Here is a 21,567-nt window from a genome sequence, read left to right on the forward strand (position 1 = left end):
CCTAACTGACAGCAATTTACAATCATCATACAACTGTGAGGTAGAGTACCTAAAATGCTTGAAGGTCATTACTTTTAGAACAGCCCTCTGTGCACGTTCCAAAGGCAAGAGGTGAGTCTTAGCTGCTCCACCCCAAACAACAATACAATAAGTTATAATCGATTGGGCTAATGAGAAATAGACTGTCTTCAATGTTTCAATGTCAGCAGAGTGACGGAGCTTTTTAAAAATGTAAATAATTTTGCGAACTCGGGATGTAAGGTTGGTTAAGTGACATTTCCAGTTTAGTAGGTGATCTATATAGACACCTAGGTATTTTACTTGGTTAGTTCTATTTAAAGTCATACAGTTACATGGGGTTATAGTATTTAAATCGCAGACGTGTGCTTTGATGTGGTAAGTATTCATTGGGGGCTGGGTTAATTTCGAATTAGAGAATGTTAGGTAAGTAGTTTTGTCAATATTTAATGTTAAAAGATTCTTATTTAGCCATTTCATTACACAACTGAGAGACAGTTCAGCACAGTTGTACACATCACGCCAGTTTCTGCCACGGATGAGCAAGGCAGTATCATCTGCGTATGTGATTATACTACAATTAGGAAGGGCAAGTTTACACAGTGAATTTATGTAGAGCAAGAAGAGCGTAGGGCCAAGCACTGAGCCCTGTGGTACACCAAAATCTAGAGCCGCACAGTCACTAATATTAGAATCGATCTTAACGCACTGGGTTCTTTCAGAGAGGTAGTCGGAAAAAATTCGTAAGGCATATCCTCGTATTCCATATCTTTCCATTTTCGATAAGAGGTGTGAAGTAGAGACAGTATCAAAGGCTTTTTTTATATCTAGGAAAATACCTAAACACTTTAGACCACCATCGAGGTTGTCAACTACTTGATCAACTAGTGAAGCTACTGCGTCTTGCGTTGACTTTCCATTCCTAAAGCCAAACTGGTTCGGGGCAAGAATATTGTTTTGGTTTATAAAATTAATTAGACGGGTGTTTAGTAGCTTTTCCAGGATTTTCGACAATGAAGACAAAATAGATATGGGCCTATAATTACTGAGACTATCTCTACTTCCACTCTTATGAATGGGATGAACAATGGCTCTTTTAAATGACCTGGGAAATATACCGTTAGACATGGCTATATTGCAGATATGTGTAATAACAGGCACCAACGTAGCTGAGCACTGTTGCAGTAATTTGGTTGGTATCCCATCCCATCCGACAGCACTATTTGCCCGTAAACCCCTTACTATCAGGTCGACTTCCGCCTCATCAGTTGGTAAAAGCACAAAGCTGTTAGCGGGAGTAGATTCATCTGTAAGCAGAACATCAGTGGATGGCCTAGGGCCAATTTTGAGTGCTAAATCTCTCCCGATACTAGAAAAATATTCATTTACTTTGTTCACAGATGCCATCGCACTGGCTTCAACTCCAAGTAGTTCTTTTGCGGAGCTTTTTGCAGAATTAGAATTAGTAATAGTTTTAATCACGTTCCAAGTTGCTTTAGGGTTGTTATGGGCTTTCAAAAATTCACATTTCTCATGGGTGTGTTTTAATCTCTTGAGTAATTTATTGCAAAAGTTGCGGTAGCGGAGGTAGGTTAATTTAAGGCATAGATTTTCAGGATCATTTTTCGACCGTCGAAACATAGAGTCTCGATTGCGAATACATCGCAACATTCCGCTAGTTATCCATGGCTTAAAAATTCTACGATTAGAAGGAATAGGCCTTATTATAGAATGTGAATCAAGAGTTTCTTTTATAATGGACACGAATCTATCTGCCGCTAGGTTGGGATCCAAGGTTGTCTTTACCGAAGTGAAGTCAGTATTCGAGATTACCTCATAGACACCAGTAAAATCAGTTTTTACATAAGTGTTGCGGCTTCTGTGTTGTTTTGTATTCAGTGTGAGTTTAATAAGAACTGGGGCGTGATCCGTTATACTAGCATCAACTATTAAAGTTGTGCTTTCTAATTGTGATTTGAGTAAAGTGTGGTCTAGACAATTTTTATCTCGAGTGGGGAGGTTATGCGTTGGTAGAAGACCATGCGAAGCAGTTAAATTGAGATATTCAGTAGCATGTTGGTTAAGGTTTGTAGGTATGATATTTATGTTGATATCTCCTATAAGAAGAATATTCTTATAACTAGATACGGATGTGAGAGTGTCGTTTAGTCCATTAAGGAAATTATCAATATTATGAAAGCTGGGAGACCGATACAAAGCAACTATGACAAGGTTCGCTGATTCTACTTTGCAAATTAAGCAATTTGAGCTATGGACGTCTGGTTCGGTGATTTTGTGTACAAGAGATGTGGCGACATAGAGAATCAGTCCAGAATTTTGATTAAGGTTGTTATGAGTGTTATATGTTACATATCCATCAATGGTTGGAACGTTTGATACCTTACTGAGCCAGCATTCCGATAAAACTATTATTTGTGGGCGTATTAAAAGCGTATCGAGAAAGACTAATAGTTGGTCAAAGTTTTGATTGACGCTGCGTATGTTTATATGTAATATTTTAATAGAACTGTCGTTACTGCCTATGAGTTCCGCACATTGTCCTACTTTACACACATAGGATTTCGAACTAAAAAATATCATGAAACCGAAGGCAGGAGCACTTACAGAAATACCGCGGCTCAATAAAAACCTCTCGTTGTATGAAGTTATCAAAATATCATATTTTTATACAGTTATTTGTTGTATAACAATATGTATGGATGTGAATAAAGCAAGGGAAGTTTGTGAAGATCGTAGCAAGTGGTTTTTGGTAGAGACCGAAAACCAATTGCTACGTATCATCATCATTTTCTCATAGAGGTAGGTCTCTACCTACCTCTATGAGAAAATGATGTGAGTTTATGAATATATGTCCTTGCATTAGTCTTTTTTTTTCTATTTTATCGTAGGTACGAGTATGTTAGTGGTCAACCTAGTGTGAAAGTTGTTCAAGCCACTCAAAATGCCTTTGACATGACTTACAATGTCATCTTAGCAAATAACAACCAGGACCGACTTTTTACGTGCCCGCACACGGAGACGGGTTAAGATACGGCTAAACGATCACCCATCAACAAAATGTCCGCGCCAACGGTTGCTTAACATACATATCATTTACGGACCGGTGAGCGCAACTGGCTATGGATGCATTTATTCCAAGACCAGTAATTTAACTTCGATTAAAACATGAAATAATTACAATATCCTGTTTGTGCATTTTGTAAGTGAATGAAGAAATTATGTATAACAAGGCGCGGCTTGAAAGGCTTGATTCATTTTACTTGTTTTTAAACGTTAATTTAAATAACATCTAAGCATTTGAATACTAGAAAATCTAGAAATATTAGGTACTTACAATTTGTAAATGACAGTGTTAATAAATTTCAGAGCAAGTTTCACTTAACTATGGCTATTTAATGTACCTATAAATCTTGTAATGCAACTAATTTAAGTTTCAGTTGAGTAAATTGTACTCGCTTTCTCAAATTTTTATATCATCATATCTAATATCTACTGGAAAGATTTTTATCGGCTTGTCTTCGTTACAACAGTGTGATGAGGATTTCTTTCGACTATTGTTTAGTTTTTATTTAAATACGGAATTAACGCGAACTCACATTTTACCTTGAACTGGCGAAGGTCTACAATATTTAGAATTTAGAACATACGTGACCCAGGCTTATGCAGCTGACGGTGGCCTATTCCACAAAGCTACTCCTTTTTTGAAACGTGCAGAATTAATATAAATTATATAGATAAATCATACACGCCAAGGCTCTCCACTAATTTGTAGGAACATACATACGATCACACATACATGCGCACATAAATAAACACAAGCATACATGCATACACACATACACGCACACATAAAATCACGCCATCTTTGGCAGGGGTAGGCAGAGTCCAGAGAAAGGAATATACTACTACAAAACCGTGAAACCGTCCCATAACAGAGCAATAATTCAGTAACCTCTAACACGATGGTAAAGGAAATGAGAGAGTAAATCAAGTAGAAACTTTGTCTCCAATGTCGTTAGGTATCGCGTCCGCGGAAACGTCCCTATTCATCAGACACACGCGTGACGCGGTTCTTACCGCTTTACGCACTACATGATGTAGCTAGGGCTGACGTCTATTCTATATTTACCTATTTTCTGAATAAAGTGTTTTTTTTTTATTTTCAAGGACAACTCCCACACTTAGAATTGCTCTTGTCTCGCGGGGACTTTTACGAACAAAGAACAGACACAAAGTACAACTTTTTACTAACTGTTTTTCCACATTCAATTAATTTTGGAATTGTATTTCAGTAGAAATACTAAACACTGTATACCTAATCAGAGCTTAGACGATTTTTATTAGTAAGACAGTAAATATATAAAACTGAAGAGTTTGTTTATTTGTTTGGACCCGCTTATCTCAGGAACTACTGGTTCAAATTGCAAAATGATATCGTGATGTACAGTTCATTTATTGAGAAAGGTTTTGGGCTACATAACACCTCTCTACAACTAACAGGAGTGTAGCAACAATAAAAAAAATTGTAAAACCTAGGAAAATTACTGAATTACTTGAGCATATGGTATAGAGTATACGGAAATTTTCGAACTGTGCCAACACTTTGCTAGAGGCTCTAAACCACAGCACATTTTACTACACAGCTGTCGTTACCGGACATTTAGCAACGGTCCAATATCCAGGACATTTAGGTCTCATTACTGGACGTCTGACAACCCTAGACGTAGGTTGGTACAGTGAATAAAGCACAGTGAACTTACTGTCTACTGAACACAATCACAGTGAATCCGGTGAAATAATTGTAAGTTTTGATTTCGTACGTTGATGTTTTGGCATTGGTATACGTAGTGTATGTACTGATGAGTCGTCGCACTCGTCGCCTCTAGAATCAAATTGTCGATGCCTTTGCAAAATGACGACAAACGACGATATTCTCCATGTTTTCCGGGGTTGCTAGTTGCACTCCTAAGGTTGTCGGATAACTACCATCCAATGCAACATTAATTATTTGAAAACAAGCTTACAAATGTCATCTGTGTGAATGTCCTATAGCCACGCATAGTCTATTTAAAATTCACGATTCATATAAAGCTGGAATTCCCATTTGAAGAATCGAAAGTTTTTGTATTGTGGCAATTTTATCGCGAAACTAACTCACTGAGATGATTATAGTATTTACTGTGTACTTCCAGTTTCTAGCCAGACTGCTTTTTACAGCAAAAAACGTGCTATTCAGCATCTTTCTTCGTAGAAACTCGTTTCGATCGCTTCTATGTTATTGAAAGGTAGGATGTGAGGGATGGAAAGGCATGCTACGTGTTTTAAAAACGTGATTTTATTTAAATCTATTGACAATGTCTGGAAAACATGTTTTACTTCTAAATATTTTGAGAATAGATTAAGAAAATACACGATTTCTGTGAAAGAGATTTATTAACTTTTCACGCCTAAACTTATAAAAATGTTTTACTTTAAAACTAAAGATTAGAATCAGTATCACATTATTTTTCAAAAATAATTATCAAATACACACGGGGCTGGATATACCACCGAAAAGCGTTTTACTCAATCGAGAAAACACGTCATAAAAATCACCCCTAAATCGACTAAAACTGAATACACCATAACATAATCCTAACACAAAATGAATAGTAATTTGATAAACAACAATCGAATAGTTCAACCATCCAAACGGGATATCACGTAAGTCCTCTTAAATACGCTTTTGTTTTAAAAAACGTGAACAACAGACGAGCTCGGTAGTCTGTGCGAAGCTTACCTAAATCTCTTTGGATCCGAACCACTGCCTTATACGCTACGTATAAAAGTGCGTGAGCTGCCTAACAATACGACTGTGTTTTTTAAAGTAAAAAAGACTTATAACGAACTAGATTCCGTGAACAATTTACCGTGGTGAAAAAAATGTGTGTTTGATTTAAACTATTTGTGTATTAAATTTAATTAAATACGAACAGTAGTTCTTTCATGAAATAGTAACAAACATACATAAATCATCCATCCTCCCAAACGTTCGCATATTTTATTTTATTACATTAGTAATAACATAAAATATTATTTCTATTACATACTTACATATTAATTATATAAGACTAGCTGACCCGCGCAACTTCGCTTGCGTCACATAAGAGAGAATGGGTCAGAATTTTCCATGTTTTTGTAACACTTTTTACTGTTACCTACTCTGCTCCTATTGGTCGTAGCGTGATGATATAAAATATGCTTTTTTCACGAAAAATATTCTCAAAATTATTTATATCTCTTAGTATAACGAAGTCGCGCTAAGACATATCCGCCATTAAAACAGTTGCCATGGCAACGGAATTTTGTTAATTAAATGTCATTATAATATTGATCTTTCGCGACTTCGTTGAATTTTCTGAATTTTCCCGGGAAATGCGTCAATTTTCCGGAGTAAAAAGTAGCCTATGTCCTTTCTCGGGTATCAAAATATCTCCATACCAAATTCCATGCAAATTGGTTCAGTAGTTTAGACGTGATTGAGTAGCAGACAGACAGACAGAGTTACTTTCGCATTTATAATATTAGTATGGATTGTTTGTATATTTCAAAATGGCTGACGGGAAACAACTATTTACTCCTTTATTATTATGCATTCCAAAGTTGATGTTTTATTAAAAAAAATGTTGTTTTTTTTTCCTGCCAGTTGTAATGGGACAGTCGAAAGTAGAATGTGTTTTGTTTTATAAAAAGGTCCTTTTCAGAAATGGTATTGTTACTGCCTATAGTCTATGAAATTCTTTAATTAAAGTTGCCCCATTGTCGTTAGTACCTCAAACGTTTATTGTTATCTTGAACAATTAAGGCTCTTACAATCTGCATTGCACTTTAATAAATGAACGTAAATATGCTTTAATATATTTTATACTAGGCTCTGCCTGCGATTTCGTCCACTAAAAAACGCCCTATACTAATTAAAAAGGAAAGATTTGTATGTAAGTATCTTTGTAATCTTTTCACGCAGAAACTACTCGACGGATTTCCAAACAATTTTTTATACATATAGTTTATAACTTAGATTAACATAATAATATAGGACTTTTTACCCTGAGAAATGTATTCACGTGGACGAAGTCGTGGGCAGTAAGTATAGTATCTTTTCATGATAAAGAAAACACATTTTACAAAGTTTTACAGAATCTGTTCCGCAGTTTCGATGATACAAATTACAAACAAACTTTACTCTTAATAATATTGGGATATCAGTATGGAAACGATATTTGCACATTAATGATAACAGTAAATATTAACGGGTAAAGTATGCGAATGATTTCGACGATGTAATTCAAACTTTCAGGACTTTAATGAAAAATGTTTACCTGTTTTTGGCAAGCGTTTGCGTTGCGCTTGAGAAAACATGGGCTTTACGATGTCGTGTATTTTTACTTATGTTTTTTCGTCACGTCTGCCATTACTTCCTGGTTTTTGTACGGATATGAAAACAGAATTAAAAAATCGGTGTTATATCAGCTTTTGCTTAAAGAAAGATCTTTTCTGTGTAAGTATTCTGCTACAAACATATTCGGTTCTGCACGTACAGTTCGGCAATATTTTTGGAGCAACAAAATAGACTCGAAGTAATTTCTGTACTTGCTCGGCTTGTGCCGGTCAGGTATACTCGATTTCGCCGTCCGGCTAGGCCGATTAATGCCGAACTGAATATGTGTGTAGTAAGCCCTACTTTCTCGTCTTACATCTGCAAATAAAGCATTTTTTTAATTTATATTCTAGTATTTTTTAATTCAGGCAATAGTCTCGCCCCTATTACCTACATGGGACTAACATTGTAAATGGCGAAACGTGGACGCATCTCATATACCTGCTTAAGCTTTTGTATATAACACGCGTATGTAATATGTAAAACTAAAATTTCTATTCGTCAAAAAAAGTTAAAAACTGTGGCATGAATCACTATTAAAATTAAATATCAATGACACTTTTATACAGAACCCCTGTAGCGCAATATTATAACAACTCAATGACAAGCCTTAGCCATTAGGATGGCAATACATATTCAACACACAAAAAAATGTTACCAGCGTAAAAAATTTAGAAATAAAAATAAAACGCTTCAATAAAGGTTTAATACCGAAATGAAATCGTTTATCCGTGGCTGAAAAACGCGTGGCAAGAGCTCCCTTGCATGTAGATTAGCTCTACATTTTTTTATTTGCCTATATTCTGAACTGTCTTCAAACACGTGTGAGGGTGGTAAAACGATATTAAATTTCCTTTGTGTTGTTACTGAGATCTGGGTGAAGAATAGGTTTAACGTATTTGAATATCTTGTGTAAACTCTTGACTTCTGTATTCAAGAATTTTATATGACTATGGTGTAAACATAAAAGGCCGTTGATGGATACCATTTGTCACATCTAAAAAGACCACACTAGCTACTGTACGAGACTTCGTCCGCGCGATCTGATTTATCTTGGTAAAAAGTGTGCTATCTCCTATCATGCATACATTCTGTGTTAATCCGGGGCATAAACTATCGGTATGACACATTTCATTAATCAATCGTGAAAGAGTAACAAACAAACTTACATCCATCCATCATACTTATTAACATACGCATTTATAATATTATTAGGAAATTGTAAATGCCGATGTCTGCCTGTTTAACTATTACCTTCCATGGCTGAAACCACAACGGCTGAAACTAAGCATGGTTCAAGTAATGATAACTGACTTTGTCAAAAATCTTCTCCACCATAAACACCCCAGAGGTGTCATCATTATCTTCAACTTTTATTCTCAAAATGTGACTATAGCTTCCACAATTCCTAACGCATTTGATTGAAACTAAATAATGTTAGTAGTCCTACATAATATTAATCTTAATACTCAGTTATAGAACAATAGCACTCGACTATTACAATGCTATTCCCTCTTAATCTACGTGCATCTGTTAATGCTTTGCAAATGCCCGCATAAATTGGAAATGTCTATTATGTATCTAATAGGTCAATTCGCTACAAGTTACAACTATGTTATTAGTTATATTGTCCATTTCTGTCACGGAGTTTGTAATCTATTGCAAATAATGTGTCATCCTAAATTCATAGTATAACAATACAATTTTACGTTACATAGTTGTTCACACAAAGCACACTTGCCCAGCGGTACAGACTCTCTTAGCAGTAGGAAAAAAAATTAACTCATTAATGTCCCACTGCTGGGCAAGGGTCTTCTCCAGTAATAGCTAGCCCTTGAGTCCGACACGCTGGCCAATTGCGGGTTGAAGACTTTGCATACCTTCAAGAATTTTTCTCAAAAACTCATAGACATGCAAGGTCGCATCACGATGTTTTCTTTCAGCGTTGGAACAAGTGATAATTATTTCTAATACACACATATTTTCGAAAAGTTATGGTGTGTTGCCTTGGGTTCGAACCTGCAACTTGCGTGGGAAGTTCCAACTTATACCACTCGGCTATCACCGCTCAGGGTTAAATAATATTTTTATTTATTATGTTCACTTAAAGTTACAAAATGAACACGTAAAGAAATTAGCCACGTCACGTGAAACAAAGCGTTCGTTAATCAAGATCCATCTGCCGCCGGTGACTGAACATTACCGAACAATTCATTCATTCATCCACTCACTCATTTGTCAAAATTACTAGCCTTTGTGCTCCCGCCAATTATTATCATGGCCGCCAATTAATGGAAAAGTAAATTAAGAAAGCCCGGCTCATCTCTCAAAGATTTCAGAGGTTGACTTTAATTTTCTTTTTTGTTTGTTACAGATGACACTCGGATGAAAAGGAAAATATCTCTAATATTATAAAAGGTACGTAAAGGTTCGTGATTTCATAAAAGGTTTTATGATCCACTTTAGAAAGTTATGGGCGATAGTTTCTGGTCGATAATTCGGTTGTAAAGCGTAACTTTGATGTGTATCCACACTTTATTTTTAATCTGATCCATTTGAACATGGGAATGTTTCAAATTAAACCAGTAGCGGACTATTAAAACCATATAAAATTGTCTTATACGTGTTAGAGAGGGTTTTATGGTATCAATTTATTCAAAAGCGATGTAATTCTTGATACATTGATGCGTAAGTCGAGCCTTTAATTTAAATTCTTTGATAGGGAAGTGATAAAATTATTTACAACTGGAAAATGCCGGGATGAAATATGCTACGTGGTTTTATTACCCCGTTAATGGGGGAGAATGCACTTTAAAATACATTAACTGGCTACTTTTATAGATTTCTTATAGGCTAATTACGTTCAAAGTATCAAGACTTGATCCTAATTTAAAACTTATTTTAAAAAAATATATCCTCCTGTGACCTCAGTTGGCAACTAGTGTACGTCTAATTGGTGGTCACTATTCAGTACATTGCTGCTTTGACGTAACGTATTAATCACTATAATCTAAGAGAGAAATCGATGTACAGAATAGCGGTTTTCAAATAGTTGTTAACTAAGATAGCCCTCCTGAATGCTGGCAATTACTTAGCACAAATAATAAGCATTGGCATACAACGTGGCAATGCTGCCAGCATTGGGATGGATTGCATCTGGGAACGTTACCAGTGGACTGCGCTACTCAGGAGTATAATATAAATTTGATACATAGGACACTCTCCCTTTCTTTTTTTTAATAATTTATTAAATCAAAACCCTCCCTTATTACAGGAGCAGTGAGAGCCCCACAGTGAGACATTAATGGGTTAAATTTATTTTTTACTCAAAATATTTTTATCAATTTATATTGACAGGATTTTAGTTTAATAAAATAAACTATGAGATCTAAAAACGTCTGTTTTTCAAGGCTTCAAGTACTATAAAGTAAACCCTTATTTTCCTGAAGCAATAAAACGGACAGTATTCCGTAACAGAGAAGCCTACACGTACATTAGCTATAGTACAAAGGGGACGGAATCGAATGACCGAAAGGGACCGAGATGGGAATCGAATCGGCTATTCGTGGCACGTTTAATTGATAGCGCCATTAGCACTGCAGTGTCTACAATGTTGTGTAAAGTAAGGATAAGGAAAATAACGAGATACGACTGTTATCGCGAACTAATGATGTCTCACAAATATTTTACTTCGAGTTGCTGCAATTTATGTTTGAGAAAAGGAAATAGAAAAAGTAGAGGCTTTGTTTAGTGTTTTACTGTACGTTTATGCTACAATTTTAAATACATATTTATTAAATACAAGTTTAAGTACATTAAATCACGCCTTTTTCCCTCGTGGGTAGGCAGAGAGCAAAGAATAAAGTTCAATTTTATGATAAAGAAACAGTTTTTTGATAAAGCGTTGTAAATTTCAAAAGTGGTTTGTAGATAAATAGTTGAAATGTGAGTACAATTATTGCGAGCTAAAAACATAAAATTGATTCTATTATTACGTAGAACCTTTTAGCAGAAGTGCATGTGATCTCAGAAAATCATTTTCATGAATCCACATGGACTTTGATTACAAATTTTCTCCACTCTTCTGTCACCCTACTCATCCAACCGATTCCATAGCGAGGGACTAGTTGCACGTTTCAGTCAAACTACGTCCCAATGAGTCATTCCGCTACATGCCTACAACCATGCCAAAATACTCTCTATGACAATAAACATAAGGCTCTATACACCTTGCAGTAAAATTACAGCCTTTTACGTAAATAGCTTCGTGTGTATCGTATTTTATTGCTTGTTTTTGCCTATATTATATGTGTTTTGGAAAAAAGAAGCGTAATTGAAATTGCTATTTGTTGCGAGTATTCGAAATTATATTTGTAATATAGTATGCTTATGGTTTTCTCGGTATATGGGAGTTTAGTCGGAATTAGATGACTGTAGATAGATAATATACAATCTTTCTCAAATAAGGTCACTTGGGCCGGTGGTACTCCTTCTGGATAAGAGTCAGATATCTTATCAGGCGGATTTTAGGCTTTGTTTTTATGCATTATTGTCTTCCACATTTTCAATAAGATAGGTATTCTGACACCTATTCTTGAGCTCTGAAGCTGGCTCTTAGTATCGTCTCTTATAGAAAAGATTTACGTATTTTACAACAGTCATTCGAATAACTGTGCAATTGTACGAAATTGCTACTGTACGTAGTGGCGCATTTCATATAGTAAAGTAATTAGCAAACCCACGTTATATCTATAATTTCTACGCTCAACAGGATAGCCTATATCTGTACCAATCGCGTATTCTATCAATAGAATAAATCATGTTGCGTGCAGCCACCCTACGTATTAATTAAACAGCGTCGACATTATCAAAAACATGGAGCCCAGGTGTAAAATGATCTTCCCTCTCGTGGAAAATTGGAAAACGCGGATATTGGCGGCACACGAGACCGGCAACATTAATTGACGCCATTTATCTTTTGACCGTAACCGTAACCTCTACACGACCAGTCACGAAAACAACCGAACTTTGCCGAACGATGAACGCGGAGATACGAAGCTGTTTATCGCTTTCTTACACATTACAAAATGTATTTGTTTATCTGTGTTTATCTAGTAAAGATAGATGTTCTAGCTTATTTACCCCTGGTTTCTGAGGTACATTTAGCGGTAGTTTTTCTATTCAATAGCGTTTTTGTTGTATGAGTTTAAACACTACTGAATTGATAAACTACCGCTAAATGTAACTCAGAAACCGGGGGTTAGATATTTATTCAAAAGCTATTTAAGTAAACAAGTGACTTAATCCACGCTATAAGCAGTTCGACCCAAACTCGATTGTTTCGGTCGCAGGTGTTTGTATTTTCTTTCAATTTCTTCTGTAGCAAACAAAACATGTTGAGCTGGCGATGTTTCCAAACGATTTACCTCACGTTTCTTCCCATTTCGCGAAAACCTAAGTATTTCAGAACTTTGCGAATTGCTGGATTTGCCAATAAACTTTTAACGGCTATATGAAATGGTTTGTTCCTAAAAAATAAGCTCTAAACTATCAGTTATGTGTCATAAAACTATACGGGATGGTGATAAAAAAATATGTTTTGATTTTATATCGGGTGTTCGTAGTATGTAGTGAATGAAACTCGCTTTTTACGATCATTCATGCAATAGTTTATATTCCTGCAATGTGCAGTGTATGCAATTGTGGTATTGGATAAATTGCCTCCTATAGTTATTTTAAATCGATTTGACACCAACTAACGTGTCTTACCGGTAGAATAAAATTTCCCTCATTTGTGACCCATTCATAGGTTACAGAGAGACATAAACGCTTCTAGACTTAAGACATCTATTTAAGTCAGGTCTCGAGCGAAGGAAATTATAGGAAATCAAACGTCATGATGTTATTGGTGACTACCGGTATGAAGAGTTGAAAGCTAGAATTGAAATTGGTGAATCTAATAATAATGAAGGTGTTCTTGGGATTGAATACAAATAGTCCTAGATGTACCTACTGAATGTTTCATGAAAATTAACTTTTACCTATATTGATAATCAAGTTGTATTATAAAACATTATTTTTTGTTCTAGATGGAGAACCGGAGCAGTTGGTGGTCGCGGCGACACCGCTGTAGGTGAAGCTCCCACCAGATGGCGCGAGTGTGGGTGCACGCGGTGGTCGTCGCCCTGGCGCTGGCGACCGCACGCGCGTACCTCATCCTCGTCCCCGACACCGCGCCCCCCGGCCACGTGGTCCTCGACGCCGCCGTCTACAAGCTCGGCTCCGAACGCACCTACAACATCGACGTACACCGCACAGCTAACTTCGTCCATCACATCCTAAGAGTCAACAGGACATCAGGCCTCGTCACCCTCCGCAAGAGACTAAGATGCGACGGAGTCCTCTACCCAAACCTCTTCACTTTCTACGTCGATTCCACTTCGGACCGAATCAGAGATATCGATTACTACAGTCTACCCATCAGAGTGCTGGTCACGGGTGAAGACTGCAGCAGACGACACGCAGATCTGTATGATATAGACTTTGATCGCGTCTACGACCAAAACGATGCTGCGTTACAGTACGAGGATGAACCTGTTCCCATCAGGGATAAGAGAGAAGTGATATATCAAGAGAGTATAGACTGGAGGTTGCTCGAAGCAGATGAATTAGTCTCTAGTCAATATAGTGTACTGTCCACGGCGTATCCGTGGTCGAATGCGATGTTCGAGGACTTCGTAACGAGAAATAGGAGTAGGAGGAAAAGATCTCACAACCTAATACCGTTCGATATGGCCATAGATGTAAAAATTGCTGAAGCGAAGCAGTGGATATCGGAAACATACGCCAGCTTCGCTATACCGACTACGGATCGCTGGCAGGGGATTTGTTTGAAGCAATCGCAATTCGTGAATTCCCTTACCGCTTTCCTACCTAGAACCGTTCAGAAAATGTGTAAAGTGCAATTTTTAGATGTGAGCGACCCGAGGTTCGTGATAGAGACGAGTCAAGGGGATTTAGTTGCGAGCGGAGATATTTGTATACAGGAGCCTATGTGGAAGGTTTCTGTGCTGTTCACGTTTAATTGTGACAAGGTGAATATTGTGGATTCGGATCATAGGTTGAAGATAGTGTATCATCATCAAGAGCTGAACGATACTGACATCGCTAGAAGAGTGAAAAGAGAGTTACGGAATCAGTCTCCTTATTTTGAACAAGCGTTGTACGTGGCATCAGTAGCTGAAGAGCAACCTTCGGGCGCCGTGGTGACTACAGTGCGAGCTCGGTAAGTTAATTATAGAAACTGTTGGTCCGCATGATTTACACTAATATGACTGTCAAGATGTTCTCCTAGACGCGACTGATGATGACTAATGACGTGAATATGTCTTAATTCAGAGTTCCTTCCCCACAGACAAACAGGACGTCGGCATTATACTAATGAACGTCACATAAATGACCGAACATGACACCTAGTTGTAAACTACCCGTTAATTGACTTAAAGCTCGCAGCTTTTATGAATTCATCTATTTTATGTGATCCGGAACCATTGTGAACCGTCCAATGTACTGTGATGAACCATATTACAATTTAACATCATGACGTCGACTTTTACAAGATCATTGCTTCGTTCCAATTATATCAAACCGTCAGTGTAATAAAAGCTTAAGTAACCATAAGTAAATTTGATCTTACGCTTTTTTTCTTTTCAAGATGCACAGTAATATCTGATGCAATTTCAAAGTGAGAAGGGCTTAAGTGAGTTGTAATCTATTTGATCTTATGCCTTTTTGCTACTGAAAGTGTGAGGTTCGACAGCTGTTGTAGTTATTGGAATGTCTTTGTCTAGAATATTAGTTATTTAGTGTTATTGAACGTCTACCTTTGAATGCCCTTTGTGGAACAATAACTAAATAAATCATCTTTATTCTCATCAGATACATTATTTCTGAAAATTCGTAGCAATAGCTGAGTAGTAAATAATCGCATCAGTAATTCATCTAACAGTAAAAAAATATTATTTGTTCGTCTATAAAGCGTAATACCAAATTAACAAATCATATTATTTTTTTAATTAATACGAGATATAGGTAATAATAACTCGGGAATAATGAATTAATCATACGGAAGAAGTAGCTAGTAATGTACAGATAGATTATACCTTTAAAAGTTGGTCTCGGGTGCCAATATCTTACCAAAGTTATACGTAGCAGTAAACCTTCTATAGAAGTTTATCACGTACTCACAATCACGCGTAATGAGGTGTAATTCAGTATCGTGCGTTATTTTGCGCTCTGTGTTTTAAAATGACGGCTGCTTTCATTCATTTCTTGCGAGAAGATAACCACACGTATAACGCTTATTAAATGACTTTACTGTTTGGTATGAATTCATTTTTTATGCTCGAATAACTTAAAATAACTTAAAAAAGGGTTACCTTTAGTTCACGTCCCACTGTTTTTTTTTAATTGGTCTCGCGGTCGTGTTGCCTACGGATGAAATGATTGACATTTGTCATGATCATTACTAAACAAAGGTATTAATTTTAAGTTGGTTACCGCCGACTTATCTTTGTTGCAAAGGAGGATTATCTCTCTAGGAACTTATAATTTAATTTCAACTTATGTAAGTTGAAAGTCAAGTCTTCATTCTTCTGCAAGTTCAAATTTTAAAGTGAACAAAAGTTTGGTCAGCAACTTTATCTGAACGTACAGCAATTGAAAACTTTTATTCAAACCATGTAATAGCGGCAAGTCTAGAGCCATTTGGCGGTCGCGTTACCAAACACCAACTACAAGGAATTTACTAACAAAAACTCAATTCCTTGTTCCGCTATACTACCATATTCATTATCCCTTAGACCTCTCCCTACAATAAACTATACCAAGACTAATATGGCTTATTTTTTCTCTTTATAAATGTTCAGTAGTTCTTTAGTCACACTCATCTACCCTCGTGCCACTCAAATTAAATAAATGACTCGTATAAACGCAGCTGCCGTCGACTCGACTCCAAAACAGACCTTGTTGCTCTTTTATTTTTATAAATGTTTTGAACTAGAGAGCCTTTAGCCACACCTGTCCCTAAAGTAAAACAGTCATCGTAAATCAAGAATGTTGAGTTCTGCTTTATTTCTAAAAGGTAATTTATGTGTTACGTTTTTTGGTACTTTTTTAATAACAGAGACCAGACGCTTGGTTTACGAATGTAGCGATGTAATATTATTTAATTCAGATTATTTTTTACCATTGAAATGTGACCCGAAATTGAGCTTGTAATTGGAACTTGAGTACTTAAGTTAGAAGACTATCAAATATTAGTTGACACATGCGATGGCTAACAGAACTTTGTTAAGGTAAAAGTTTGAAAAGTGATTTTGCGTCCACACACAATCTTCTGGAGGATTAGAAAATGTCTAAGACTTAGCCCTTAACATTGGTTGAAAGTCTACTTATAAAGCCTTAACTCTCCAATTAAACAGATCAGACAATATTTTAACTAAATTTATTACAAAGAAATAATTTTTACTATTACTAATTTAATTTCAAACATCTGCAGAGATCCAGAGAACAGTCCAGTAACCTACTCAATGTCGAGTCTACTGGACTCTCGATCAGCGGGCATGTTCGCCGTGGACTCCCGGACCGGCGTGGTGACGACACAGGCCAGGCTGGACAGGGAGAGACTGGACGTGCACTACTTCAGGGTAGTGGCGCAGGATGACACCTTCCCGCCTAGGAGTGGCACTACTACTCTGCAGGTAATCTTCATAATGAAAACTTTATATAAATAAAAATGAATCACCGAAATGTTTGTACGCCCATAACTTTTGGACAACTAAACTAATTTGATTTTTTTAAATATGTTTGTGACTTCGGACAAGCTTTGTATGAAATCGATGACATCAAAATTGGAATGGAATTAGCGGTATTAAATTGTAGCAGACATCTTAAAGATTATGAGATCATCACTTCACTAGGTCACGCAAACGAAAGATCTTGTCTTTCGTAGGACTGTCCCATAATTTTTGAATGGATTCCTAGTTTCTACCAAGACTGAATGTTAAGCAAAATATCCACATTAGTCCCAGGTGACAATCGTTAAGCTGGAAATTCACCTTAACGACGACCAGTAGCCGCGGGACCGATAAGAAAGTTTTGAATATACTTTCTGTTTTTCAAAGTATTCATATCCTATAGTTTCTTTTTATAACACAAGTGATATTTAACTTCGCTAAGATTATAATCCATTGCAAAATTTTAAAGCGCAAAGGGAACTTATCAAATAAAGTTAAAAGACAATTAACATAAATATTACTCGTTCTTTTCTCACGTCTTATAAAACCTTAATCTGATATTTCCATTATTTCTACAGATCAATGTCTTGGATTGCAACGACCACTCACCGGTGTTCGAGATGCAACAGTACGAGTCATCGGTTCGAGAAGGTGCCAGCCCCGGCACTACGGTCCTTACTCTCAAAGCTACGGACCAGGATATCGGGAAAAATGCTGAGGTACGTCACATCCTGAGCTTGCATCTAACCATAATTTTGCTTCTTTGCAAAAAATGCTTTGTGCCTCTGTGGCTCGGTCGATAGTCTCTCCGACTACAGATCATGATGTCTGGGGCTCAATTCTTGGGTTGTCCAAAATGCTAAATAGTGTTAAGTTAATAAATATTTCTCAATAATAGCCCAAAGTTTAGTAACGTGCCCGACTTATGACAATTGCCAATTTGGTCCGCTCAACCCCTCTAAATGGCCTAATGGTTATAGAAATCATAGTTTTATATTGTAACTATTCCATAAAAAAGAGTTTTGATCCATTCAGATTATTTAGTTTTTGTTCGCATTGATATATTTATAACGACTGATTGATTTTTCTTTTATTCACCTTTCACATATACCTGTTGATTTTAGATGCCAGAATGTTCAATTTACTAAATAAATGGCAGAATGCCAAGAGCGAATACCTGTCACAGGTATCCACGAAACAAATGTTTGAGCTTCACATTTTTGTCAGCCGGGCATTTATTCTGTTGAAAATCTCTTTAGTACAACTACGTAACAAATTGTATTATTTTGAAGAACTGCAACAACTCCACTTGAAACAGCTAAGTCCCTCGGCTCTGAAAGTAGAACTACGAATAAACGTGGCTTATGAGAATAACAGTCTATTGTGTTCAACAAGATGTAAAGTGGGATAATTTAATTTATTGCTACAATTATTGCAGTTACAAGTGCTAACTTTTGTTTGGGAAGATTTATTGTTTCATGAGAATACGTTATATTCAATTACAATATGCATATACACGTTTCTAGTTTGTTACATGTATTTAATAATACGAGTTTTGAAAACTAAGAGAAATGGGTCTTAGGGGAGGATTTTTGAAAAATCAGTTGCCTTTATTTGATTTCGGTTTTTCCACTTTTCCCGTGATAATTTTATAAAATTCGGTTACGCGGTTTTGGTTCGAAGGCGTTACGGACTGACTCTCATTCACGTTTATAATAATAGTACAAATATCAAAATTAAATAGATTAGATACTTTTAGAAGTAAAATAGAATTGTATCCATTCTTTATAACTGACATAGGATGCTAAACATTTGATTGCGTGCTCTGAAAGGATTAAACGAGGCGAACAACAAAGAGTGTCAAACAATTTGTAATTGAGCAGATTTATGCTGTTGGAAACAATTAATTTGTTGCGTATGTTTTGTAGAATTCAATTCACTTGTCACATCGCGTTAAATATTGCTTTATTTTGTGTCACTGCTCACAATATATAACCGATATGTATAAATTAAAATTTTACATATTTTTTCATCTTATTTGTAGGGAAATTAGAAAATAATTGTTTGAATTTTTGAGTTCATTGTTAGTTTCATGCGTTTTAGTTGATAGCGAGCTCTCTACTAGAAACAGTAGTTTTTTTCTGGTTATATAACTTCGTTCAATAAAAAACTTAGTAGTCTTATACAGACTTATGTGAAGAACCTATACAAAAAGACGATATTACTTCAAATAAAGTGCTATAATTATGAAAATATGTCCTTGGAATCCCAAGATGACCTCACGCTCGGCAACCAGGCTCGCCGAAACTTCAACTTTAGGAAAATCTTACTCTCTTCCCCAGGTGGAATACTCCATAGAATCCGTCACCGCTGAGACCTTAGACCCTGAAGATACAAACGACTCTATCGACACAGAACAGATCGATGCCACAGACGTGTTCAGGATAGATGGCAGAAGTGGAGCCTTGCTGACCAGAGCGCCTCTGGACAGGGAGAAGGTGGCGAGGTACACCGTCATTGTAAAAGCTACGGATCAAGCCAGCCCTGTAGCTGATAGACTTTCGAGCACGTAAGTATTATTTGAAAGTAACGTATTAAGCGGGGTGTGGGTGACCGCATAATGGTATTTGAACTGGGAGTCTCCGTGCACAACTTTATAATAATAATAACCGGGGTGACCAGGTCGGGAGTTAACTTTGGATGATGATAATGACTGAATATTGAAGTCTTCTTTAGTTTGAAGGTAGAAGTTTTGCGGACGATTAAAATTTGACTTTTAAATTAAAACTTACATATATCCGATTAATTGGTACAAAAATTAGGAACTAATCATATTATAAATAAATAAATAAATATTATCATCTTTGGTAGTTACTTGCTGGTTTACGTAACTATCAATGTTTTCTATAGTCATGCAGTATTTTTATTGAATAGAAAACGAGATGCTGCCGATCATTTCATATTATGAACATCTAAGCTATCTTTCCTCCAAAAGCCTTTCATTACCACTCCTCATATATGAAACCAGCCTAAATCCATAAAATGAAGTAGGTATCCACATCAAAGTGTTAAGTGATCTTTGACATTTAGCAGTAATACACCGGAGCTTACATTAGGTCGGCCGCTCATTACCATTATCATATAAAAGAGCGTAAAATAAACGTTTCGTTGAATATGGGTTTATAAAGGATCGGATGACCCTTGAAATGCTTATGGGAGAAAATGCGATGCTTTTAAGAACGTAATGACTTCATGTTTGGTGTATAAGCAAAAATTTCATTCGGGCATGCGAAAACCAGATGGGACAATGTAAAGACGTTTTTGTTTAAGAATAATACTGTACCTATTAGGTTATCTTGATATATAGTCGCGATTTCTTCGTACTTTTTACTTTATCCTATTGAATACTTAAGAAATAAACTTTCTACTAAAGTATCATAGAATTCGTGCATATTTGTCTTACTATTGACTAGCAAATAGGACAAAATCACGGAATAATCTTGGACCTTTTCCTTGTAACGGAAAGTCTCATAAAGCTTTTTTGTCTACTCTATATAATTCCTATACGTCCTACTTTAAGCTTCTACAGCTTGGAAGGTAAAAGCGTGGTAGCTCCAAAATAATTAAAAACACTATTTTGGTTACATTTTTTATTCATAATTCAACTCAAATTAACATCTTTTGCAATTATAAACAAGAGATACACAATATTAACCTACTTACTTCCTAACCTATTAACAAGCAAACGCTCAGGGATCAACAATAGTGATGAATTTATTACCACACAAACACAAGCAGGTTGAGCCAACATTAAAGCCTCTAAACAACGTCTTACATTCGTAATCACGTACACAATACACTGCCAATACTGTGTTGCTTGTACAATTGTACTGGATTACTTAGTAATCTATTGAATGGGTAATTTAGTGCATCATCTGTTAATAGTAGGAGATATCGACAAACTGTACTATAAAATTCACTAAGATGCAGACAGATAGAATGATGAGTATAGACGGAGCGCAGACATACTCGTAGATTTATTACATTTCGTTTCGTACAAAAGGCTCGTCCTCTTACGCATATTGTCTGGATTGAGGCTTAAATGATGTATAATAATATATTTGCTGACTCGTACTACTGCTAACAGACTGTTCTAGTCAATTAAATGTTGATACTAGTTATTTAGACGGAAACATCTAAGTCTTATCTATATCAGGACTCTACATACATTGCCGATGTTGCATTACGGTTTAATTTTTACCTGGGATTTAAGCAGAGCTCGTTTAACAGAACGAAATGTGATTTAATAAACCT

At 36.2% G+C, this 21,567-nt stretch overlaps 1 protein-coding gene across 5 annotated transcripts in view; it reads left to right on the top strand.

Annotated features, from left to right (window-relative positions):
- Positions 1-21,567, top strand: part of stan (Protocadherin-like wing polarity protein stan) — a 203,474-nt gene that overhangs the window by 147,573 nt on the left and 34,334 nt on the right. For all 5 annotated transcript variants that reach the window (XR_012959493.1, XR_012959494.1, XM_076114743.1 and 2 more), the window contains 5 exons: positions 9,831-9,874; positions 13,546-14,741; positions 17,016-17,217; positions 17,832-17,972; positions 19,596-19,822. Coding sequence is in view for 3 of the 5 variants with exons in the window: in XM_076114743.1 (XP_075970858.1) it covers positions 13,606-14,741; positions 17,016-17,217; positions 17,832-17,972; positions 19,596-19,822 (1,706 nt within the window). In the remaining 2 variants the exon portion in view is untranslated. The remainder of the gene's footprint in view (positions 1-9,830; positions 9,875-13,545; positions 14,742-17,015; positions 17,218-17,831; positions 17,973-19,595; positions 19,823-21,567) is intronic.

This window comes from Anticarsia gemmatalis, chromosome 5 (genome assembly GCF_050436995.1).
Source record: "Anticarsia gemmatalis isolate Benzon Research Colony breed Stoneville strain chromosome 5, ilAntGemm2 primary, whole genome shotgun sequence".
Lineage (NCBI taxonomy): Eukaryota > Metazoa > Arthropoda > Insecta > Lepidoptera > Erebidae > Anticarsia > Anticarsia gemmatalis.